This window comes from Pieris brassicae, chromosome 10, assembly GCF_905147105.1.
Source record: "Pieris brassicae chromosome 10, ilPieBrab1.1, whole genome shotgun sequence".
In the NCBI taxonomy this organism is placed as follows: Eukaryota; Metazoa; Arthropoda; class Insecta; order Lepidoptera; family Pieridae; genus Pieris; species Pieris brassicae.
In genome coordinates, this window is record NC_059674.1 from 7,766,513 (window position 1) to 7,793,646 (window position 27,134).

At 34.4% G+C, this 27,134-nt stretch overlaps 3 protein-coding genes across 5 annotated transcripts; 2 read left to right on the forward strand and 1 right to left on the reverse strand.

Annotated features, from left to right (window-relative positions):
- The first annotated feature begins 4,919 nt into the window (after positions 1-4,919).
- On the forward strand, positions 4,920-8,507 carry LOC123715081 (acetylcholinesterase-like). The gene is made up of 3 exons (XM_045669900.1): positions 4,920-5,081; positions 6,352-7,577; positions 8,207-8,507. Exons 1-3 carry the CDS (start codon positions 4,920-4,922, stop codon positions 8,448-8,450), a joined length of 1,632 nt encoding a protein of 543 aa, XP_045525856.1. The 3' UTR covers positions 8,451-8,507.
- Positions 8,508-11,227: 2,720 nt separating this feature from the next.
- Positions 11,228-15,546, forward strand: LOC123715640 (cholinesterase-like). The gene is made up of 3 exons (XM_045670838.1): positions 11,228-11,405; positions 13,408-14,630; positions 15,240-15,546. The coding sequence occupies exons 1-3, from the start codon at positions 11,244-11,246 to the stop codon at positions 15,481-15,483; spliced, it is 1,629 nt and encodes a 542-aa protein (XP_045526794.1). The 5' UTR covers positions 11,228-11,243; the 3' UTR covers positions 15,484-15,546.
- A 4,552-nt stretch (positions 15,547-20,098) lies between these two features.
- Positions 20,099-27,125, reverse strand: LOC123715608. Of its 3 annotated transcripts, none has more exons than XM_045670778.1 (7): positions 27,027-27,125; positions 25,852-26,244; positions 24,896-25,079; positions 22,750-22,853; positions 22,000-22,320; positions 21,306-21,613; positions 20,099-21,076 (listed from the first exon to the last, which is right to left on the reverse strand). In XM_045670778.1, the coding sequence occupies exons 2-7, from the start codon at positions 26,087-26,089 to the stop codon at positions 20,453-20,455; spliced, it is 1,779 nt and encodes a 592-aa protein (XP_045526734.1). In that variant the 5' UTR covers positions 26,090-26,244; positions 27,027-27,125; the 3' UTR covers positions 20,099-20,452. The 3 variants fall into 3 exon arrangements, with proteins under 3 accessions (XP_045526734.1, XP_045526733.1, XP_045526736.1); XM_045670777.1 differs by lacking the exon at positions 27,027-27,125 and adding an exon at positions 26,688-26,718; XM_045670780.1 differs by lacking the exon at positions 27,027-27,125 and adding an exon at positions 26,627-26,644.
- Positions 27,126-27,134: the final 9 nt, after the last annotated feature.

Genomic DNA, 27,134 nt, shown 5'->3' on the forward strand with positions numbered 1-27,134 from the left:
GCGACTACATATTTTCAAATACAAAAAACTAATAAAATTGTTCTGAAGGACGAATTTTTCCTTATAAAGAAGGTCAATCCAGCGATCGCACTTCATTACATTATAATTTTACTAACTGTAAGAGTTACGGCTCGTTTCGTTACTGTAGGAATAAGCTGTTTCCTAATTGTTAATTCCACGCAGACGTTGCATCGACGAGTAATATTCTTTAATAAAATTAATTAACAATGCTAGTATTGCAGTGTAGTAGTATATAAAAGCGTTTGGGATTTTGGGCTATCAGATATCATTGATGACGCTTCGACGACGTATGCCACGTAGAGTGTAAAATGCAATTTCTTACTACCATGTAATAGAAATATACTCACAAATACAGCAGTTAAAGTATCTGTTTGATTCAATAAAGAATTAATCGCTTTTACATGACCGCTGAAAACATTCGAAACGTTGTATCATTTAAATAACGTTATAAATTTGCGCTCACATCAGTAGAAAACCAATGTAAAATATGTATTAGTGTATAATATAATCCAAATAGATTGCCCATTGGTATTTGTATTATTACCATAGAAACCAATAAAATGCCTCTTTTATTAGGGCACGTCCGTCCTAATTATTCATACGGAATCACATTAGAGGTCATAGACAATGACATTTCTATACAATGCTGGCAACGTACCTGCTGAGAGATTAAAAAAAACATTGACCAAAACGTTCCCAGAAAACAGGCCCAAAGTATGTGGCGGCATTATAAACCTGTTCCTTGGTAATCGCAAAAAAAAGCAAAAAAAAGCTGCTCAGCTGATTTGCCCGCCCGTACTTGAGGCACCCCCTTACAAAGGAATGCGATTTTGTAATATCGCTAAAGTATCGTTTGTCATGATTGATTTATTTCAGCCAGGAGTCATGTTTAAGGGAGAAGGTGGATAATTATTAAATATATTATTCTGTTTTATACTAAGTCATATATATCAGATGTATATTTGTCTAAACTTAAGTGGAAAATCCCTTATATATATATAATATCAAGGTCACATTTATTAGCGAGAAATTCCGCTTTTTAACCTAACAAATTACGTAACTATTGATATTACTTCATAAGACACTTTTTAAATACAATTATGTAAACGCTTATACGCACAAAGACGTCACTCATAATGGAGTATGTCATTAGTTCTAACAAAGTCTTATTGTTAATCAAATTGCGATACTTAAGCGATACTGTCGCAAAAGCTTTCTTTATGGGTCTCATGGTGCGCGGACCGGTCGGACGGGTGACGTAGGCTCAGCTGATTGCCGCCAAAACCGGGCGTCATGTCCGCCATTTGTAAACAACAAAGCAATTCTTTTGTAAAAATCCCTGTTTTGAAGCAAACAATTCAATAACTACCCATTTTAAGTACCTAGAAAGAGTAATATCTGTTGTAATGTAGTTATTTCTCACGAAGACGTGAAAAAACAGCTGATTTGCTGATCTTTCGGCCATGTTGAATGCCGTTTTAACCGGTTGTCATACGTTATTTATATTTTGATACGTGATTATCAAATCGACAGATAAAATATCATGTACATTAAGATAATTTATATGTTGTTAATTAAATTATTTAGGCACCTAAAGGATAATCTATTTAACAGTGCATAAGCACTTTTAGATATAAAAAAAATTATAGCTGTCGTCCAAGATTTCGTGATTTTAGACACAGAAGAACTCTAATGAAAAATATCTACAAAAGTTGCATCAATCGAAACATAACGTATTCTAAAATGTAAGCCCTCTATATCTAAGCGATCTAATAGAGGGAGATAAGTCTCTTGCCTGCTCCCAAAAGAACATTAATATTGAATCTTATAAGGGCAACATAATACATATAAAGCGCCGTAGGAATATTAGTAGAAATTGAATAACAGATATCTAAGCCATCAGTAATCGGGTTGTATATAAATATCTTGACTTGGCCGATTTTTATGAAATTTTTGTAACTCGGTATGTCTGAGAATAGGTCGTAAAGTTTTATACCTATACGAGATTTCTAATAGATGCATAGAGTGATAAATAGATTTCTTCGAGTTTTCATACTAATTTAAGTAAACTAATTCTCATTTGTCTATTTTAAGTCGAAATTTCAAAGACAAAAACAATATTTAATATTTATGATTCTCTTGCCTCTCTATTTTTTTTACATATCTTGTATTTCATTAATAATATCCTTACTTTTATCTCAGTCAGACATGGCCTTTTTCCTTTCATACCATATTTCATTAAAATAGGTAAAACTGGTTTCAATGTGAAATTAGGCAGAGATACTTTCGCATTTATAATATCTATCAATAAGGATGGTTGAACTACGATGCGCGCTTTATAATTGCGATTCGCTTGCAGTGTGCTTATCTTAATAATAATATTTGTTTTCCTGCTTAATTAATAACAATCAATCAATAAATCGATAAATATAATCTTTGAACGTCATTTAGCAATTTGTTATTACATTAGGTCCACTAGTTTTTGCCTTTGACGTTTGTTATTGCGTAATACCTAGTTTTTCTACGATTAATTCACATATCTGTAGTGAAATAATTTAGATAAGTTGGTGTTTAAAAATAGATAGGTAATAATTGTTATTTTGACAAATTTCAACATATTTTTAGGTAACAGGGATCAAACGGGCAGGAGGCTCCTGATGTTAAGTGATACCGCCACCGTGGACACTCACATTGTCAGAAGGCTCGCAAGTGCGTTGGCGGCCTTTTAAGGGTCGTTTTGGTTATGTACCATAGTACTATTGCAATTCCTCTTAAGATCTTGTTCTGTTGTCGCTGCAGTATATTTGTGTTGGTATCACTTGCGCTGTGGGCTTTAGGATGACTTCATATATAAGGAGTTGTGGTCTAGAAAAAGTCTTGAATTTCTTCCTAGCATCTAGAAAGGCTGCTGTACTTTATGTGTAGCTCCTGCTTTTTACATTTGATGTGGTGTCTCCACGTTAATCCACGATCAATGTGTAAGCCAAGATATGTTACATGGTCGCTGTGGGACACAATACATTGCTCCAATTTTACAGGTGGGCAGTCTCCTTTTCTAAGGGTAAAGGTCACGTGCACTGACTTCGCGGCACTAGCTTTTATTTTCCATTGTTTGAGCCATTCGATACCTTTGTCAAGGATCTTCTGCAAGTCCTCTAATGCATACCACTGATGCAAGTCTAGGGTCTTTATTGCTAATATAGCGGTGTCGTCTGCAAATGTTGCTGGAAATAGTGGTAGGTAGCAGTGAACAACATGTAGATTCAAAAACTTATATTATTTTCCATGGAGCTGCCAAGAGTATTGAAATTCAACATTATTGTACGTGGGGCCGCCATTAATACAATTGTCATTCATGAGTCATGATCTCATCCTTGAGGTCGAAGGTTCGATCCCCGGCTGTGCACCAATGGACGTTCTTTAAATGTGCGTATTTAACATTCGTTCGAACGGTGAAGGAAAACATCGTGAAGAAACTCGCTTTCCTTAGACTCAAAATGTCGACGGCGTGTGTCAGGCACAAGAGTGGTGGTTTTGACCAACTTTCACCGGTAAATGTCAGTGAAAATAAAAAAATCTGAATTTCTTTGTTTTGATTATTATTTAATTTATTTCTTCTGTCCTCAAACAAATCCTATTACAGCTTTTAAGGCCTAGTAAAGGTAGAAAGCGTTTCATAAGTGTTTTATACAAATTTGCTTATTATTTGTTTATCTAACAACTAATAGTAATAGCTATACACAAAACATAGTACACACAGTCAATAGTCACTTAGTATTATTACTCACAGCAATAAAGTGACTTCTGTCGGCCTACCATGAGCTCATGTGAGCCTATTGACAACCAACAACTGAACGGCATCACTTTTTACCATGACTTCGAAAAACAAGACATTTTTGTTCGTCCTCCGAACCTAAATTGGGCCGTTTCGCTGTTAAACTAAGATAAATTAAGGGATTTGTAAAAAAATGTACTAATCCGGGAAAAGTTACTTAAAGCTTTTATTAAACTTTTGTGTTTCAACTAAATAATTTAATTTATTATTTCATTTAAAGAAGTCACAAAGTTAGATTAATATAAGTTTGTTATGCCTTGGCTTTCTGTATGTTTCTCTACGTTATTAAGAAAATGACTAAGTTAGAACAGTTATATATAGAAAATATTCCGTACGGCATCGATTATATTTATTATGAAAATTTAGAGTTATAAAAAGAAATGGCCACATTCTTTCTGTTTAGTTTCTTTAATTTTAAATAAGACATACATGTTTTTGTAGATTGCCTATGTATGTGTATTATTTTCAGATATTTTCATTAATCTGATAAGATTAAAAAATAAATATAACACCAAATTTTGTTATTAATCTAGTAAATTTATAAAATGACCTCTTCCTTTGTGTCTGTATATTGTATATTATATATATATAGCAAACGAAAATATAATATTAATATATATATATATATATGATTTACTATAAGTATTTACACGATCATAATTTTTATACCACACGTCAAAACTTCACTATTAACTCAGAATTCGGACTTAGTAACAACTTCCGAGAAGGGCCGAAAGACTTAATAGCCAACCTCATATATAGATATCATCATGATGATACATAAACAAAGACCCAAGCTTCCTTACGACCATATTTATAAAGTCTTATTCATCTCCTATATCTCTATCCTAAGTCTTCTTTATTAACTATGTTTAATCTGTAATAAAAAGACAATAATCACCGAGCGAAAATAATACAAATTTTGTATTATCACTATTGGTGTGAAATCAATTATAATATAAAAAATAAAATTTCTTTTCGCGACTAAAGCCGCCGACTGTGCCAAGTAAAAAAAAACCTTGCTACCATATTTAATCATACTTTATCTGATAAATAGTTAGTTATGATTTGGATATTCGTACTCTTAGTTCCGGGGGTCTGCTCTGATCCCCTCCTGGTGGAGGCCCCCCAGGGTCAGTTCCGTGGCGTACCCGCTGATGATGGAGACTACACTATGTTTCTGGGTATACCATATGGACGGGTAGACCCAGAAAATCCTTTTGGTGTAAGTTATAAAATCTATTTTGACACTTATGGACGTTAAAATTAAATTAAAATTTACAGTTTTCTACATTTCGGTTTACCGTTAGAGGCGATGTAGGTTCCTTTGATGACGTGTTTCCTCAGAATGTTATAATAGATATTTTAGAAGACTTAGGTAACGGTAGGTAATTATTTTTGAAGTGAAACTTCTTTATCGGCGTTGGAAAAAAAATTACCGTCACATGTATCCGTTGCGTGCCAACTTTTTCTTGTCCATATCACGGTTGATTCAAGGAGATTCGAAGCCATTAATAATAAAAATATATAATAACTATAACAATGATAGTAATAAATCTATTACAATTAATGAAATTCTGTAATAATCTTAGTAGTAATAAGGTGAATGAAATAATTGTATTATTTGAATTCATGTCAATAAAAGCCTTTTGTTAAACTTTATCTAATTTAAATTTATTTAACCAGTTTCTGTGAAGTTGCATATAATAGTATTTTTTTAAAAAAATAAGGTCCTTAAGAAGTTTCACTTCTTATGTGTGTACACTAGTACACGCACCCATTTTTTATATGTTACAATGAAATGGCAACAAGTAACATAAAATCCTATTTCATTTAGAAACAGCAAATAATATTTCATGAAATAGAACAATTAGGTCCATGACGTGATTGTACACATAGTCCAAATCATTCAGATAAAATAATACACATGTTCTATGAGGGTAAAAGCTTCATCTACTTCAAAATGAACAAACTGTTTCCAAAAGAATAGGCAAAAAATAATTTTTGAAAAAAATATTAATACACTAAAAGTGAAGTATGTATTTCAATCTCAGGTTTTATCCACTACACTGACGAAAACATCATATAATTTATGATATTTATATATTCTACAAAACACTACTGTAGGGTTGCATATATCATGTATCAACATTTCACATCGTTCCCACTTGTCACTAATATGCTTCATAATAGAGGTTAAAACAATACATGTAGCAATTCCGCAAATACGCGCGTATCTTAAGCTGCTAGTGTGTTTATCTAATTACATAATAATAATAAATAATAATGTTTATCTATTCCCCGTGAACCCTTTGTCCTTACCTAGTTCATGGAAATACGATAAATTGCGGGTAACATAGTCATGTCCTTTAGGAAGGACGCCGCACGACTCTGGGAAACTATTTTAACATTTCCACTCTTTGATAATATGAATTTTGGAATATGTACGACTTCCTACTAATTGAAATACAAAAATTAAATTTTAACATTTACAGGCGGCTGAACCTCAACCTAAGTTTACTGAAATATTCGAAGCCAACAATGATTCTGCGATCTGCCCTCAATCTGGTGACGTATCAGGCACTATTACCCTCGACTGTCTCAATCTAAACGTTTACGTACCAAACAATTCAACTGGAAAACTTCCAGTTTTAGTTTGGATACATGGCGGGGGCTTTTCCTTTGGTGACGGCACTAAGCGACAGCAAGGACCGAAGTACTTAGTACGCCACAACGTAATTGTAGTATCAATAAACTACCGACTTGGTCCATTCGGATTTTTGTGCTTAGACATTCCTGAGGTATCCGGGAACCAGGGTTTTAAAGACCAGACGATAGCTTTACGATGGATCCGAGAAAACATTGAATCGTTCGGTGGTGATCCAAACCATGTCACCGCTTATGGAGAGAGCGCTGGTGCCGCTTCCGTTGAGTTCCATATTGCTTCCGAAAATGAGCAACTATTCCAAGGAGCAATTTTATCAAGCGGAGCCATTTTTGGTAGATGGACCATAGGGGAAATAGATAATTCTATACCCTTGAAGATAGCAAAATCTTTAGGGTTAACAACGGACAACGTTCAAACTGCATTAGATTTTTTGAAAGGCCAAGATGTACAAAGAGTAATTGGAGCATCAAGAGAGTTTGGCATGTTATCTGGCTGTGTTGAACGAAAAATCAGTGGTGTGGAGGGATTCTTGAACGTCCATCCTTTTACGTTAGATAGGCTACCTAAAGTAGAGAATATGTCAATCATAACCGGTTTTAATGATGATGAATCGTTAGCTAGTTTCATAAACACGCCAGAAGAATCTTTTCCAAATTTAGATCCCTTTAGAAATTTTGCTGATAACTTTGTAGAAGACAAGGATGAGGTTTACAATTATATTCGACGATTTTACATAGGTGATCAATCAATAACTTCCAATGTTAGACGAGATCTGATTGACTTCACTTCCGACCAATCGTTTAATCATCCAAGTCATAGGAGTCTTAAGCGATTCCTGGTTTCCAGTCAGAATGTCTATTATTACATTTTCTCATATACTGGAGGGAGAAATATGGTGAAGGTTAGAATGAATATTACCGAAGGTGGAGCGGCCCATGCTGATGAATTAGGATATATCTTTGATATGGGCGAATTAATTGGATTAGGGAACGAAGAAGATTATTTGATTGTAGATAGGATGACAGAAATGTGGGCAAATTTCGTAAAGTACGGGTGAGTTAAAAACAACTTAGCGTTATCAGTATTGAAAAGATAACGGTATTTTTAATTGAAATATTATCATAGATGGCACGGTACCGCGTAAAGAACTGTTTTGTATTTTCAATAAAATCCTTATTATTTGATATTAATTACACTGAAATCGTTCTTACGGAATATGTAGACGACTACATTGACTCTAAAATAATATATATAGTACTTTAAACTAAACACAATAAACTATTTATTTTTTTTACATATTGTAATAATAATAATATTAAAAAATTTGTTCCCTGTGGCAATGAAATTTTAATGCTGATGGCATTTTATCGCTGTAGTGCGATATTCCTTAAGCGTGGAATGCATCAGCTCTGGAATCACCAGTACTATCTTTCTTATTTATATATTTTAACGTATGCTAATAATGACATACCCGACTCGTTGGTCCTGCCTTTCATTATTGGTAGATCATAATAATTATTTCTAGTTTGAATATAGAGAGATGATCTACGGCCATATAACCAATTAATCAGCTGTAAAGATTTCTGTTATTTGTCCATTATAGCTTAGACGGATATTTTGCAATATTTTTGGCATTCTTGGCTGTTATAATTTTTAAATGTAATTTTAAGTGGTGTTTGCAGAAACCCCACACCAGAAGTGACGGAGCTCCTTCCAGTGACCTGGCCGGTTGCCACAGCAGAGACCCACAGATACCTGGACATCAACAGAAACCTCGTGGTGGGATATCGACCTTTTCACAGAAGACTGACATTTTGGGATATGTTTCATGTTGTGTTTCCATTTAAAACAAATAGTGCTGTCAATAATGTAACTTTTAATCTCCTTTTGGTTGTTATGTATTGTCTGTGGAAATTGATTGCTTAAAAGATGATTTGACGTATATTATCAATTGTTTTTAAATATTAAAGTTATGTTACGAGAGGTTGTCTTTTGGTTTTTAACTGTCTACGACTGGTTTTTCAATAGTGAAATAATTATTTCCTTAGTAAGATAGTACTAATGGCACAACCCACCATATAATAAATTACAAAAGTACTATCTGCGGGATTCGATACCCTACGTGACAGTATCTAATCTTAATCACTTTCACATTTGTATTAAATTAGGAAATAGGATTTTGTACCATGACGATTTACCCTTAGGTACGCCCATGGGCAAAAACGGAATTGCCAAAACAAAAATACACTTGACGTCGATATATTATGGGATCGATAGCGGCTTAACAAAAAAGCATACTTATTCGCGTAACAAGTGCTTGCGAAACGTTTATTATTTACTTATAATAGATTTTGACGTAACAATAAATTTTACGATAATTTGGCACGATATGTATGTATGTATTTAATATGTATATGAAAGTTTGAACTATCAGAAAGGTTGTGTTTTAGCCTGGAAACACTATAGTCGTCTTATACTAACCAGCATAGGGCCAACTAAAATAAGTTAAAACAAAAACAACAGTGCAATATCAAGTCCTTGTTAATAATATTGATAATCTAAAATATAATATAATAATTTGCTTTTTGTTTACTAAACTATTAGTATTCCTACAACTAGTTTTCATAATACTAGATAAACACATAATAGTTATCTACTAAACTCACAGGAATAATGTGACTTCTGCCTGCCTACCATGAACTATTGACAACCAATAACTGAACGGCATCGCTTTTACCCATGCCACCGAAAAACAAACTAGTTTAGGTTTCTACGTAACCTTAGCGCTAATTAAATTTTTGAAATTTCGTCACCTTGGAAAGCTTTGAAACTTATTTCTAATTTTTTTTCTGTAAAAGAATATTCGAATCCGGGAAATGTTACTTAAAGCTTTGTTATACTTTTTTGTTGACTAAATATTAGTTTAAAATATTAAAATTATGATTTCATTTAAAACAGACATACATCTAGCGAAGTCTAGAGATGAACCTCAGAAAGACAATGCTAATGACAAACAGTATAACAACTAAATATTTAGTAATTGAAAGACAAATTCAACATACTTGGAACAAGTTCTGGAGTCCTAAGGAAATTTTTAAAAGCAATATGCCAGTAACACTTAAAACCAAAGTCATGTCAAGCTGCCTCTTGCCATGTCTAATATATGCTTGCCAGACTTGGAAATATACAGAGAACATAAATAGAAAAATCTTAACTTGTCATAGGGGCCTAGAACGGAGCATTAACATTAGAAAAATTAATAAAATAAGACACTCAAAGATAAGAAGCCTTACTAAAGCTACTGATGCGCTAAACTATGCCCTAAAGCTGAAATGGAGATGGCAGGGCATGAAGAGAGACTCTCTGACGATCGATGGACCATATGGGTGGTGTGACCCGGTGGTGTGGCCCTATTGGGAAACGAAACAGAGGAAGACCACTCACGAGATGGGCGGACGACATTGCAAAGACGGCTGGCTCGAGCTGAATGCAACTCACCCAAATATCTCGGTTTTGGGAGATTCTTCCTCCGGAATTCAGATCCTGGAGTTCCTTGCAGGAGGCTTTCTTGTGGAAGGGTTCTTGTAAAATAATGAGGAATATCAAAAAAATAGGAAAAATAATTAGTATAATTTACTTTTCTTAAAAAAATAATAAGTAGTATTAAGTTTACTTTGTTCTTTGCAAGACATGAATAGCCTTTTTTATTTTTATTAATTGTTTGAATTTACTTAGAAGTCAGATAGTGATCACAAACATTCAAAGATGTATCATAAAAAGTTAAGTGTCGTAAATTGAGCTCGATATATTTGTTAGTTATGCACAAAACATGAACCAATGGCCTAAATTAAATGATTAAATAATACGCATTGACATAATATTGTTAACAAAAAGAAAACTAAACATTTTTACGTGATTAATACAATTACTAAGTAAAAACAGTTATTCAGCCAGGCGCAATCCCGCGCGTAGTTCCGTGATGTTTTCACGATCCCGGTTGATATTTGTTCCGTACAACTTCGATTTCTTTTTTATGAAAATTTAGAGTAAGAGTAATAAAGAAGAAATGGACACTTTCTTTCTTTCTTATAGGTTTCTTAAATAAGACAAACATGTTTTTGTAGATTGCGTATGTATGTATAATGTTATCAAATACTTTCATTAATCTGATAAGATAAAAAAAATTGTTTATCTGTGAAATCTATAAAATGACCTCTATCTTCGTGTCTGTATATTGTACATTCTATATTTAGCAAACAATAATGTTTTTTTAAAATATATTATGTAATATTTATACATAATTTATTATAAATATTTATAAGATCATAATTTTTAAACCGAAATATACTCAGAATTAGGTTACAGCTTCAACTCCTGAGTATAGCCGAAAGAATAATTTAATATCCATCATCATATATAGAAAAAAGATATTGTTTAAGGCAAATACGGGTTGTTGATATGACCAGACTTATGTAAGCTTTGTTAATACGAAGAACCAAGCATCCTTGCAACCATATTTATGAGAAGTCTATCAACTATATTCATCCTGTGATGAAAAGACAAAAATCACCAGGCCAAACATATTACCACTTTTGGTGTGAAATAATCAATTATAATATAAAAAATAATATATCTTGTCACGACTAAAGCCGCCGACTGTGCCAAGTACAACACCTCGCTACCGTATTTTACGACACTTTAGCTGATAAATTGTTAGTTATGTTTTGGATATTCGCACTCTTAGTTCCGGGAGTCTTCTCTGATCCCCTCCTGGTGGAGGCTCCCCAGGGTCTGTTCCGGGGCGTACCCGCTGATGATGGAGACTACACTATGTTCCTGGGTATACCTTATGGACGAGTAGACCCAGAAAATCCTTTTGGTGTAAGTTATAAAATCTATTTCCTTCTATTTAAGTTAAAATTAAATTAAAATTAATAGTTTTCAGCATTTAGACCTGGATTACCGTTAGAGGTCATGATGTAGGTTCGTTTGAAGACACGTTTTATCAGAATGTTATAATAGATATTTGATACCACTTACGTATCAAGTTATTTTTATATGTTAGATTGAAATGGCAACAAGGGATATAAAAAGTTTATTTCATTTAGGAATAGGAAATGATATTACATGAAATATAATAATTAGGTAGGACGGTTAGGACGTGATTGGACACATTTCTAAATCATTCAGATAAAATAACACACGTGATCGATGATAAAAGTTTAAAAATTAAAAATTTCTTTATTCAATAAAGTGATATTGTTTTAGCACATATTGGAGACTCTGAACTAAGTCTAGGGAAACCTGTATATTAAGGTACACCGCTCTTCCAACGGTTTAATGAAATTGTAACTTAACAATTATGTCCAAAGTACTATATAAAGAAAAAAAGCTAAGATCTATTACTAAAATAAAGGTAAAGGTTGTTCCTTTTTTTTATAAAATAGGGGGCAAACGGGCAGGAGGCTCACCTGATGTTAAGTGATACCGCCGCCCATGGACACTCTCAATGCCAGAGGGCTCGCGAGTGCGTTGTCGGCCATTTAAGAATTTGTACGCTCTTTTCTTGAAGGACCCTAAGTCGAATTGGTTCGGAAATACTTCAGTGGGCAGCTGGTTCCACATAGCGGTGGTGCGCGGCAAAAATTGCCTTGAAAAACGCTCAGTCGTGGAACGTCGGACGTCGAGGTGATACGGGTGGAATTTTGTATTTTGCCTCGACGTCCGATGCTGAAACTCAGCTGCAGGTATTAATCCGAACAACTCCTCTGAACACTCTCCATGGTAAATGCGGTAGAAGATGCAGAGTGACCCCACATCTCTACGCAACGCCAAAGGATCGAGCCGCTCGGAGAGGGATTGGTCATCGATGATTCGAACCGCTCTTCGTTGGATACGGTCAAGTGGAAGGAGCTGGTACTGGGGAGGGGAGGGACGTTATCTGGTCATTTTCTGGTCACCGTGACCACGCACATTGTAAAGCACGCGAAACGTCGGAAAAATTTAAATTTAAAATTATGTAAATAATAATAATACATAGCTTCAATGCGTTTAAAAAGTGTTTTCTTAATGTGTAAAAGCTATGTTAACAAAAGACAATACTATGTCCTAAGTTTATTTTATAGCTGACTTGATAGATAAGAAAATTACCGGTGTGTGAATTTAGTTGTACACTGAGATATTGGTGCTTTCTTAAAGTGCATTAGAGTATGTTTTCTAAGTATAAATAATTGGCGGATGCTAAGAAGATTGCTTGAATTGTATAAATCAAAAGTGGAATAAGAACGCTTCTTGAAAAACAACACCTTTGACAGAGCCCTTTGCGATCTTTCCAATGTAATAAATTTAGTGTTATAGGCACCACCCCCCCTGGAATGAAATAGATAAGTCTAGATTGGGCTAAGGTTTTGTAGATAGTCATCAAAAGACTCCGAACAGAGACATGTCTTGCTTTTTAAATATCCATTGCAACTTTCTTGTCCGGTCTGAAAGTTTGTCTATCTGCATGTAAAACAGAATTTTTAAATAATATTAATACAAACATACTAAAAGTGGAGTATTTCCAATTAATGTTTTATCCATTACACTGACGAAAACTCCAGATATTTATCATAATGAATCAATTATTATTTATTTTTGGTTGCTAGTATGATTATCTTTATAATAGTAAATAATAATGTGTTTCTACTCCCCATTAATCCTCTGTCTTACCTGGTACTTAACATAGTCTTGTCCTTTAGTAAGTTCTCTTAAGGATGCCGCACCACTCTGGTAAACAATTTTAACATTGACACTCTTTGATAAATATTTTGTTCTTTAAACGATTCTCTACTAATTAAAATATAAATATATATGGAATAAAGAGTAAGTTTAACATTTGCAGGCGGCTCAACCTCACCCAAGATTTACTGAAATATTCGAAGCCAACAATGATTCTGCAATCTGCCCTCAATCTGGTGACGTATCAGGCACTATTACCCTCGACTGTCTCAATCTAAACGTTTACGTACTAAACAATTCAACTGGAAAACTTCCAGTTCTAGTTTGGATACACGGCGGGGCCTTTATCAATGGTGACGGCACGAAGCGACTGCATGGACCGAAGTACTTAGTACGCCACAACATAATTGTAGTATCAATAAACTACCGACTTGGTCCATTCGGATTTTTGTGCTTAGACATTCCTGAGGTATCCGGGAACCAGGGTTTTAAAGACCAGACGATAGCTTTACGATGGATCCGAGAAAACATTGAATCGTTCGGTGGTGATCCAAACCATGTCACCGCTTATGGAGAGAGTGCCGGTGCCGCTTCCGTTGAGTTCCATATTGCTTCCGAAAATGAGCAACTATTCCAAGGAGCTATTTTATCAAGTGGGGCCCTTTTTGCCAGATGGACCATAGGTGAAATAGATAATTCTATACCCTTAAAGATAGCATCATCTTTAGGGTTATCGACGGACAACGTTCGAACTGCATTAGAATTTTTGAAAGGCCAAGATGTACAAAAAGTAATTGGAGCATCAACAGGGTTTCGCTTGTTGGCTGGCTGTGTTGAACGAAAATTCAGTGGTGTAGAGGGATTCTTGACCGTCCATCCTTTTACATTAGACACGCTACCTAAAGTTAGGAACATGTCAATCATAACCGGATTCAATGATGATGAATCGTTAGGTTTTGTTATTAGCACGCAAGAAGAATCTGTTCCAAACGATCCCTTTAGAGATTTCGCAGAAGAATTTCTTGAAGACAAGGAAGAGGTTTACAATTATATTCGACGATTTTACATAGGTGGTCAATCAATAACTTCGAATGTTAGACGAGAGCTGATTGATTTCGCTTCCGACGACTCATTTAATCATCCATGTCATAGGAGTCTTAAGCGTTTCCTGGTTTCTACTCAGAATGTATATTATTATATTTTCTCATATACTGGAGGGAGAAATATGGAGAAGGTTAGAATGAATATTACTGAAGGTGGAGCAGCCCATGCTGATGAATTAGGATATGTCTTTGATATAGGTGATTTAAGAGGATTAGGGAATGAAGAAGATTATGTGATGGTAGATAGGATGACAGAAATGTGGGCAAATTTCGTAAAGTACGGGTGAGTTAAAAACAACATACTAAGCGTTATCAGTATTAAAATGATAGCGGCACTTTTTACAATTACGATATATAAATATTATCTTTTGACTTGCTGCTTACGCGTAAAGAACTGTTTTGTATTTTCAATAAAATCCTTCTCATTGCAAAATAATTATATTGAAATCATTGTTATGGAATATGTAGCTGACTACATCGAAAATAAACTATTTTTTGTTTTCTTCCAATAAACTATTTATTTTATTAACATTGTAAAATAATAATTAAATAATAGAAAATTTAAATAAATTTAAAAAAAATTGGACCCTGTGACAGTGTTAATGCTGGCATTTCCTCGCTGTATTGCGATATTCGAGCGAGTAATGTATCAGTTCTGGGGTTACCTGTAACATCTTGCTTTCATTCTTATTAATATATTTTAACGTAGGCCGTGTAAGTATATAGATATAGCCGACTCGGTGGTCCCGCCATCGTTTTTCGGCAGATCAGTAACAATTATTTCGAGTTAGGGCAAACGGATTTTTGAGTTAGACGGATATTTTGCAATATTTTTGGCATTCTTAGCTGTGATAAGTGTTAAATGTAATTTATAAAATTGTGGTGTTTGCAGAAACCCCACACCAGAAGAGACGGAGCTCCTTCCAGTAACCTGGCCGATTGCCACAGCAGAGACCCACAGATACCTGGACATCAACAGAAACCTCGTGGTGGGATATCGACCGTTTCACAGAAGACTGACATTTTGGGATATGTTTCATGTTATGTTTCCATTTAAAACAAATAGTGCTGTCAATAATGTCACTTTTCATTTCCTTTTGGTTGTTATGTGTTGTCTGTGGAAATTGATTGCTTAAAAGCTGGTTGGACGTATATTATTATTAATATATTAAAAGTTAGAAATATATTAAAGTTCTGTTTTTAATTGTGTTATGAGAGATAACTTTTCTTAATCTGGATTTCATAAGCGAAATAATTATTTCCTTAGTACTATAATACTAATGGCGCACCCCACCAGAGAATAATTTGAAAAAGTATTATCACCGGGATTCGAACCGAACCTACGTGACAGAATCTAATCTAAATCGCTTTCACATTTGTATTAAATTAGGAAATAGAATTTTGTACCATGACGGATTTACCCTTAGGTACGCCCATGGGTAAAAACTCAATGGCCAATACACTTGACGTCGATATATTATGGGATCGATACCTGCTTAACAAAAAAGGATACTTATTCGCATAACAAGTGTTCGCGAAACTTATTTTAACTAGTAATAGGTTTCACGTAACAATTAAATTTATGACATTATGGAGCGTTATGTAAGTATATGTATTATGTTACTAACTTATATGGCGTCTGTTATATGGTGTCAGAAGCGGTGGCAAAAGAAATGCGTTCATTCAGTCGTGGTGCATTTATGACCGGCTGCAAGTTACCACAGAACTTATGCTACGCACTGCTCTACATTACTCTACATAGTGCATATACAATGACGTCACATCATAAAATTGTAGTTTTCAATCTTTCAGATAGTCCGGAAATAGTATAGTAGTCTTGGACTAACCAGCACAAGGCCAACTAAGATAAGTAATACCAAATACAACTGTGCAATGTCAAGTCTTTGTTAAGAATAATATTGTACTTAGATTATAATACCACATGCAGCGTGTCACATATCAATGAAATGATGGCATAATTCCATGAATTGGGCATGGCATTGCTTCCTTATCGACCGTATTCTCCAGATTTGCCTACTTTTTTCCATTTCATCAGATCTCCAGAAAATCCTCGCTGAACAGAAATTTTGCGCCGACGAAGAGGTAATCACCGAAACTGAAGCCTATTTTGAGGCTAAATATAAATTGTACTAAAAAAATGCCATCGAAAAATTGTATCACCGCTACAATTGTTGTATCGCTATCGAAGGCTATATTGAATAATTAAATCAAATTCTATAAAATACAAATTTAATTGCAAAGTAATCGAACTATTTGGATTACCTCACAGTATGACGTTAAAACGACCAACGAACCATGTATCGTTTACCTGAATAAGACCGTTTCCAGCAATTTTTCAAACTATTGTAGTGGTTATTAAAATTCTTTATGGCTTCGTATTTTGGCGTAGTGCTTTATGTTACCGCTGTCAGATTTTATATTAATCACCCTTCAGTGGTAAAAGCGAAAGCTTTTACGGTTTAAATGCTGAGCCAATACCTATGCCATTTGTATAAGAATTCATTAATAGGATCACTATGTGTGCTAATTGTATTAGCTACTACTAGTCGTACACTAGACTGCATACAATTTATGTTTACGAGTGAGCAAAATTAAGAGGTCTATCAAGATATTTCATAAATGTTATCAATAAAGTTTTGTTTTGTATGCGGCCTTCATTGGATTTACAAGATTAAAAATACAAAGCATGAGACGGTCTTCCCGCTACTTAGCGGCTTCCAGGCAACCCAAATAATAACTTAAGAATTTTGATTTTTGTCCAATTTTCACGGAAAAGTTTAATCTTTCCAAATTATTAGATAATTTATATATTTTTTTTTCTTTGATAATTGAAAAAAAAATGTTTCTATGTCCTTGCAGATGATGTTGATGATAATATTTAATATAATGAGGTAAAGTTTAAAAGTTTATATCGGGTAATATCTGAATCTCCCGAACCGATTTGGAAAATTATTTTTTGAATAATATATTTTTTTAAATTTTCTATTTATTAATTATTACTATGTAGATTTGAATACTGTATCATTGTAACTAATATTTAATTTTAAAAGTTTCTTATTAAATAGGTCCTTAAACTTAAGCTCCGAGAACTAATTTGAAAGTCAAACGTAACTTGTTGACTCATTACCGTAACTAAAAGTATCAATAACTACGAACAATAGGCTCGTTAAACTTAAGCGTTTTTTGTTACAATAAATGGAAATGAAAAAATATTTCAGATGTATGTAAAAAAAGTCATTATGTAACTTATTATATAAATTATTTACAATATTCTTAATCTTCTAATAATAATAATAGAAAAATTAAACAAATTTTAATTGTTTGCTCCCTGTGGCGGTGGTGTACCTTTAACGCTGGCAGCATTTCCTCGATGAATTGCGATACAGATAGATTTTTATAGAATACGGGGCAAACGGGCAGAAGGCTCACCTGATGTTGAGATATACCACCCATGGTCACTCTCAATGCCAAAGGGCTCGCGAATGCGTTGCGTAGAAGGGCACTAATTCGAATTGGTTCGGTAATAACAGCGGTCAGCTGATTCCAAATAGAGGTATGGTGCGGCAGAAACTGCCTTAAATAACGCTTGGTGGAGGTGAAACTCCTTAATTTCATGTTTTATGATGTGTTCATGTCGTGCTTTTAATTTCCTTGCCTTATAATAAATGGCTTTTAAATATATTGTATATATATGAACATTTGTCTGATATACAAGAAGGTGATCAGCCTCCTGTGATCAGCCACATGCCGTCGATTTTTTTTGAGTCTAAGGCAAGCCGGTTTCCTCACCGTTCAAGCGAATGTTCAATGCGTCCATAGAAAGGACATTGGTGCGCAGCCGGTGTTGGAACCTACGACCCACTAAGCCAATACTGCATTACACAGTCATGCGGAAGATAAAATACATATCTAATATATTTATACCTTACAATCGTCTGCGTAAAATAAATTAGCGCCATACACCCGCTGGTGTGTAACTAGCCTATCTCACTGTCAACAACAAACAGCCTAGCAAAACATCCGTTCAGAAATAGTTCTTAGGGAATGCTGGGAACTGCAACTTAATTTAGAAAGTCTGTTTCGCAAATATTGGTTGTCAAAGTCCTTTCTACCTGCTTGGAACGTACTTAAACGAGACAGGTTATTCATAACTTTCGTATACGAACAGAAAAACTGAGTAAATCACTATTCTGAGTCTTTAAAGAGCAGGAACATTTCAACATTACCTTAATTTTTATAAATGAGTAAAATTTTAAAATAGGTGTGTAAACAATTATCTACCCTTAACCACAGTGCGGAATGGCGATACGATATGTGTTACTACATGTGATCTATGCTAAGCTTGAGGACAAAACTCGAGTATAACACAGTTATAAGGGACCAAACAAAAGTCTTAAAGGATACGGGCTGGCTAATTTCACGAGAACAATGATTTGCCAATTCTATGGAAGATATATTTACGGCGCGTTATAACTTTTTACTAACAATAGTGAGCTACCTATAAATGCATATTATAAAAAACAATGGTCCACCATTGTTTTTTTCTGGAGTATCCAAACTCCAGAATAAAAGTATTTTGCGTTAATAAACTACGCTATATTAGCAATATAGCTGTTTATTTTGAATAAATATTAAAAACAGTAATAAATATTATAACCCGTATGGATAGAACAATAAGCGGTACCTAGTTAAGTATATTGTTGTCAATATGTACTGTTTATTGTTGGGAAACCAATTTACGCCCAGCCAACCAATAGACCACTGCGCCGAGGCAAGTCTTAATGTGACGTGGGTTGTGTGAAGGTCGGTCCGTGGGATGCTACTCCCTAAAACCCAATAGCAATATTTGCTCACTATGGATCCTCGGTTCATTAATCCATTCCCCCTCCTGCGCTACTTCTGTTGCCGAATTTGGCGAAGGTCACAGTGGACTACATGCGTCATCGTGACGCTGTCTCCCAGATCTTTCTTGCGTTGAGGTTCGGCATCTGGGTTATACTCCCTAACCCTCCCGGCGTTCTCTTCAAGTGTTACGATGGCCTCACAGAACGCTTTGAAACATCATCATAGCTTTTAGTATGACCGGGAGCGACAGATCCAATCCTAATGTAAATATATAGCTGTACCTTAGAAGAATTGAATTATGTTAAATTGATATAGGTATATACGTATAGGTAGATGTTATAAACGAACGTCTTCTGTCTGACATTTCAAGAATCTCCTGATAACTAACTAGATTTCAAAACTCACAACTGCCCCAATTCATTCGACTTATTAATATAAGTATCAATCTAAAGATAGAAACACAAAAAGACTGTCCCATTGACCATATCGAAATCTTTGAATTCGGTTAAAGGCACTTGTCACGCTTGTTACAATTATTGGCGCCAATGCTTGCCAAACAGTAAAAACTATTCTATACGTAGACAAACAGATCGGATACTTGTACCGTAAGTATTCTATAAAGTACAGAGTATGGAGCTCATGCTTTTATTATTCACATTATAGGAATTCTTTTGTTATTTATTTTGGTGGTTTCAATGAAACGGAAACTGCGCGTGATTGCTCCATTAGGGATTGAGGCTTTAGATTTGAATAAAATTCGCAGAATTGAATGAATGTAGTGGAAGTGAATCTTATCATATTATTATCCGAGTTTATGAATGAGATGGTGGTTTTACACAAAAAGAGTTAAGCGTTTTCTTTAGAGATTGCATAATATATTTTATAAATCAGTATGATGACACTTTAATATCACATGTCATTAATAATTATGTATAAGTTACCAGCCATAAGGTATATATACCATATATATACAATATGGTATAGCATTACCTTATTTCCAAGAAGAAACTTATTTTTAACTGAATTAAAACAACTTAAAGTTTTGTTTCAGATATTTGGAATCAGTAGCACTATGGGTTAAATTTTGTATCATTATGTGCAAAATAATTTAAACATGTTATATACGTCTGGTTGGTTGTGTCATTTCATTTCATAAAATTATATCGAATTTTAAATTTGAAATTTTAAACGCAAAGTTAATATATTACGTTTAATTTATTAGGAAAAACAATTATTACTTTATTTCAATTTTTTTAATCTGTCGGCAAAATTGTTGCCATATCCAAATGCTTTATATACATTCGCTTTTATAATGGGCTCTTCATTGCTATAACTTTCTAATGATTTTACTTTATCGTATCTTCGTTTATCTTTGAAAAGACTAAGATCATGGTCCCTTCCATGGACAATAGCATCTCGGACATTTGCTTTTAAATCGTCTTCGTAACTGGAATAATCTGAGATGTCGGTTATTTTCCGAAATACTTTTTTATTTATTTTTAAATCAGCATTTTTGAATTTTACTGTAGTATATTGATTTTCTCGCTTGGTCTGTTCTCTTTTTGGTGTATATGAAGACTTTTTAAATAAATTCCGATTATTTAAGTATATTGATGATTTCATACTACTTTCAATTTCATGTGATGAACTGGACTCAGTTGAGTTCTCTTGATACCATTTTCTGAACCATCTACTTTTAGTTGTGGTTGATGGTGTGGTGGTTTTCATTATATATAAATTCTTTTTAACGTATTTTCGGATGTAGTATTTGCTCTTTCGCATTTTCGGCTTCTTTGTTGTTGTGGTTGTCGTCGTTGTTTTACCACGCTGTATACCTGTTTGATTCTCTTTTTTTCGTATTATCTGATAATAAGGACTTAAAGTTAAGGACTTTACTGTTATGAGATTCCGTAACTTGTACGCTATGGGGAATATGGAGTTTTGCTAGTTTGGTGTATTTTAACAACTGAAGGTTGTTCACCTGCTTGCCTAAATGATCAATGAAACAGAAGGCCAATAAAGATAATTAATCTCAGCTTATGAAGAAAGAATAGATAAAGAAGTGAACTAGGTATTGCGAGACTTATCTCACCCTAAATTTCTTCTTATACAATTTCATCCTCTCCTTTAATTCTACCATTATTGTTTTATTTCGAAGATAGTCCAAATCAACATCAGTAGTCGACGTTGACTTTGTGGTGTCAAATCCAAGATCGTCAAATAAGTAGTAAACCAGACGAATATTTTTATCATTTTTCGAAATTTCTTTTTTGGTTTTTGGTCTTTGTCTACCTTGTTCTTTGCTACTCATTTTCTTGTATTTATTGATTTTAGTTTGGTTTCTCTGTAGTCTATCAGATGGTTTACCATTACGTAGTTTAGATTGCTTAAGATAAGTTTCTGTAATCAATTCAATTACTATTTTCCTTATTCAGTGTCAATAATATTACGAATACAAAAGTATTTGTATGGATATAATTAAATAAAAATAATTATTGAAAGTTGGCAATTACGTAAATCTACAGTCATATTAAATATCTAAAGAGTATGTTTCTTTTTTTGTTGTATGCACTAATATCAGGAAATACTAGTTTAAATTATTTTTAATACGTCTTGAATAGAAATAACGGGATCGAAACAGCTATAGGTGGGCTAAAAGTAGGTAATAACAGTCGGAAGGATTGCGATTAATTGTAAAGACAATAAAATCTGATCTGAACCATATGGAAGGTGGCTAAGATTAAAAAAATCACATACTAACCTTTTAACTATAACAATTTACATACTTTTAACCTGATGTCTCCTAACAGATCCTGTCATCCGAATCTTAATAGCATTCTCCAATTCCAACATCAATATTTTTTCCTTCGCCGTTCCTCTGATTCTACTGTATGGGATGAAAAACGCATGTTCTATCAAATCTCTAGAAATGTGTTCAACTTTTTTAGTTGCGTTGGGAAATGCTTGAATATCAGCAAAACAGGATAAAACACTCATAGCATCGCTACTTTCGAAGGCACTATCCAACACATCGAAAATTGCGTTTGTTTGAGGGGAGAATCTTGTTCGTCTATTTATGTATTGGACGTGGTAGGCTGCTGCTTGACCTATACAAAAATATGTGGTTTACTACTATGTTGTTAAAACAATATAAAAAAAGCCCTTTAAACATTTTCACCTGCATGGCGATGAAGTAGGTAATGAAGATTATAATTTAGTCCGTATGAAAGACCAAACACATTTGTTCATCACAACTATATGACTTTTTGTTATAAACATTGTGTTCAATTTACTGTAAGTCACTCTTACTAAATTATATGCAAAATAAGATCCAAATAAAAAGCTCAGAGGAAAAGCCACTTGTTAATAAAACAGACCGTGCCCAGACAAATGCTTTAAAGAACTGCTTTGTGATTCGGCTTAGCGTTAATTAACCTAAAGTTCCATGCAGGGCAAAAAATGGTTTTTAACCAAATGGCTTGGCTTTCAATGAAACGTGTTATTTATGACAATATATGATCATTGCGAAATCTTACTTTTTATTTGGTCTGCAGGTAGTCGTGCGATCATTTCTGCAATATCTAACAAAACAGCCTCTGCCAAGGGACCAAACATATTTAGGCGACCTCTGGATTGTGCACTGAAACAAAAATAGTTATTAGCCTTTGCTCATCCACGTAGTCCTGGACGGCGTGGCTGTGGCTTCCCATCGAACAGAAAGTACCTCCGTGAAGCCTGTGAAATGCCTAGGAAACTTTTGAACTTGTCGAAGGAGGCTTATTTAGGACTTAACTCTTATCGATACAAACGCTAAGTACGGAAACTGAGTCACTACACTAGCCTTTGCTCGATCATTTTGTTTATTTTAAAATTATTTGCCTACCCTTATACACGGTAAGAGCTCGCAATACTCTTCTTCATAGGGTGAGATTCAGTAGACGAGACTTATCGCGAACTAAGATTCCCATAAATCAAAGTTTCTGTATTACCCATATTGCTGAAAAATATAATAGATTTTGCAACGATGATGCAAAACATACTATATATAACACATACATGTATATATTAGGTCCTTACATATGAAATTGGCGTTTTGTCATACTGGCCACTTTGACCTCAAATACCTCCTCTTTGGTTAGGAATTCCAAATTCAAATTTGTACAGCTATTTACTCATGTATTTGTGCTTCGATGACCGTCATTCATTTGTTTTTTTCTGTTTGCGTCACTGATTTTACAAAATGGAAAACTTAAAGTATCGTATTATTTACGAGTACGAGTTCCGCCGTGGCACTAGTGCTGCGGAAACGACTCGAAGAGTCGATGATGTGTATGACGGTCATGTTGCAAAAGAAAACACAGTTCATTTTGGTTCCAAAGTTTTCGTTCTCGAAATTTCGACCTGCAGAACAAGCCCCGTGGACGGCCTGAGACCCAAGTTGATAATGAAGTATTGAAGGCTATTGTGGAAGCGGATCCATCGCAAACCACGTCCGAGTTAGCTGCAGGCTGCGGTGTTAGTGATAAAACTGTTTTAATTCACTTGAAGCAAATTGGGAAGATTAAAAGGCTTGAAAGGTGGGTACCTCACGAATTGACTGAAGCAAACCGGCAAACGCGCGTCGACTGCTGCGTTACATTACTGAACCGGCAAACGCGCGTCGACTGCTGCGTTACATTACTGAACCGGCACAATAATGAAGGTATTTTAAACCGAATCATTACCTGTGATGAAAAATGGATTCTTTACGATAATCGGAAGCGCTCAGCGCAATGGTTGGATCCTGGCCAGCCAGCCAAATCCTGCCAAGCGAAAATTAACCTCAAAAAAGTTACTTGTAAGCGTTTGGTGGACTAGTGCCGGTATTGTTCATTGCAGTTTTCTCAAATCTGGCCAGACTATTACGGCTGATGTCTATTGTCAGCAATTGCAAACCATGATGGAAAAGCTAGCGGCTAAACAGCCTAGGCTGGTCAATCACTCCACGCCACTGCTACTTCACGACAACGCTAGACCACACACAGCACAACAGACGGCAACCAAATTAGAAGAGCTTCAATTGGAATGTCTCAGACATCCTCCGTACTCCCCGGACCTTGCTCCAACAGATTACTATTCTTTTCGAAATTTGGACAACTTCTTGCAAGGGAAAAAATTTAACTCTGATGGGGCAGTCCAAATCACGTTCACAGATTTTATTGATTCCCGTCCGACTGGTTTTTTTTAGTAAAGGGATCAATGAACTACCTATGAGATGGCAAAAGTGCATAGAAAACAATGGTTCATACTTTGATTAATTAAATATATTATATTTAAAAATATTCGACTTTTTGTTCCTCCCATACAAAACGCCAATTTCATATGTAAGGACCTAATATTTATGCATTCATTTTTTTATTTGAATTGAATTAAATCACTATGATTGTGTAGAATTTGTTCGCTATGTCCTTTGGCGTGAAATATGTATTAAAAACGTTCTGTCTTGCATACAATTTTAATTATCAATACAGAGATGTTTATTATTAACTATTTTAATAATCTCTTAAAATTATTGTAGGAGAGTTCTTCTTGTAAAATATTAGTTGAAAGCTTTACGAATATCGTATTATTAAGAAGACTTGCGAGTGTCCATGGGCGGCGGTATCACTTAACATCCTGTAAAATGAAAAAAAAACTTGATACCCCTGAATTTCCTGATAAATCGCATCCTTCAATGGTTCTATAGGTTTCTCGTCCATAGAACCTACGATCCACATAAAAACTATCAATAACGAGGTGAAGTAGCCAAATTTGTGAGCTTCCATTACAGCCTTCACTTGTAAAAGTAACGGGTCGACTGTTGGTTGTGTTCCCATTGTAGATATTGCTGTAAGACGTGTTACATTAGAGTTGGGAGTTCAAGATTATTATGTGGAACCAGCTACCCACCGATCTATTTCAAAGAGACTAGCAATTCTTAAAACGCTAGCATCTCACTTGCGACCCTTCTGCCAATGTCAGTGTCCATGGGCGGGGTTTCACTTAACATTAGGTCTCCTCCCCGTTTGCTCCCAGTTATAAAATATTCGCTAATCAGGCATATTCTGTCTGTTTTAACTACTAACACCATCGGTGCGTTCAACCCTATATAGTTCAGGCTGCAAGTTCATTAGTTTAATAACAATATTTTATAGTAATATAACTGTTGTTTTTAGTAGAGTCCAAAGAAAACAGAAATTGCAAGATCTAAGGGCTAACGCATGGACACCTAGAAATCATCCAGGAGCTGCTTATTCTATATTGAATCGTTCAAATCAAAGCTTTTTTATATTCCTTAAATGAATACGATCTATCATGGGTTAATCGATCTCAGAGATTCTAACATAAAGTTTAAGGATTGGATTTTTTTAAATTTCAGATAGTTGTTTTTAATTAAAAATATCGCCTATTGTTTTCAGTAGGGACTCTGGTCTGCAGCCCAAAAAGCCCTTAAATAGAACGGCCCCTGTCGCAGAGTATAGCTGATATTCCATAATATCAAAAATCATTTGTCTGGAGACTGTTACTTTAGTAACACCATATATTCGTAAAGCAAAATATAACATATTATCTATGATATGACCTGTTGAATGTTCACAAAACCTACTACATACACTTACTATTATTAATAACATGAATGTCCGTAGTCCAAATGTCCCCTTCTGTTGTAGTCAAATAGTGTTCTAACACATCTTTAACGGTTGTGTTTGAAGGTGCAGCTGTTTCTGGGATATTCGCTTCTTCATCATCAACAGCTGTTGTTGTATCATCTGAATTTACCGCTCCCTCAGTCGTTATATCTGTTACAAGACTTTCAGTCTCATGAATTGCTGTAGAATTTACTGTTGTTTTATTCATTGTGTCGTTTGTATCATCGAAGTAGAGTAATGGCGTTGTCTCCTCCCAGTCGTCGAAATTGTAGTCGTGAAAGTTATTTTTTCTTATCGCTTTACCTGTTTTTATATCTGTTACGTTTAGCAGATATTTGCTTTTGATAGTCCATGGTTTGGTAGCTGGAAACCAATTGTGTTACCTTATTAGTATTTTGCATAATATTTTTTTATTAAAAGTAGGTACCTGGTGACCTAAAACTACCAAGTAGATACAGAATAATGTTGGCCATGCCATGAGGTCCTGTGTTCGAATAACAGCTAACAGCAATATCGTGAAGAATTACACCTAATGTGTCACACAAATCACCTATTAAGAAAAAAACCAATAATGAATCAGATACAGAAGCGCCACTAGCTTTTTTCTAGTAACCTAAATTTCCACTTTAGTATAATCAATATTAAGATATTCGTATCGAGGAAGCAACATATACAAAGTATATGATAACCCGAATCTATCGAATAAATTTGTGCTTCCGTTCTTATAATTACTATTTATAGTTACTGAGTGCTAGAGGCTAAGATAGAAAATGATTTTAAGTTTCGTGTCCTTCGAGTTGACGTACACATCCCAGAACGAGCATATACAAAGACGTATTCTTCTACATAGAAGATAAACTAGATTTAACAATAGGATTACATACCAGCCGATAAGAAAATAATATCAAATATAACTGTAAACGGTATGAGTTTGATTGGCATTTAACAGAGATTTTAGCTCTAGTATGCTCATATTGGTTCATTTGTATAGTCGTCAATATAAATATACGTCTTTTGTTTAAATATAAAAAATAAACATTGATCTAACAGTAAGATTTTTAGTATCGCGAAACAATTTTGTTGAATTTCAAATGGTAAAACATATAGTCTTACCAAAATATATCCTTATATACCGAGATACTTACTTATGGGGCATATCTTTGGGGTTTTTTAGGTTTACTATTCGAGTTGGAATAAAAATCTGATTCTGAAATTAGTTAAATATTTTTTGATGACAAACAGTCACAAAATGT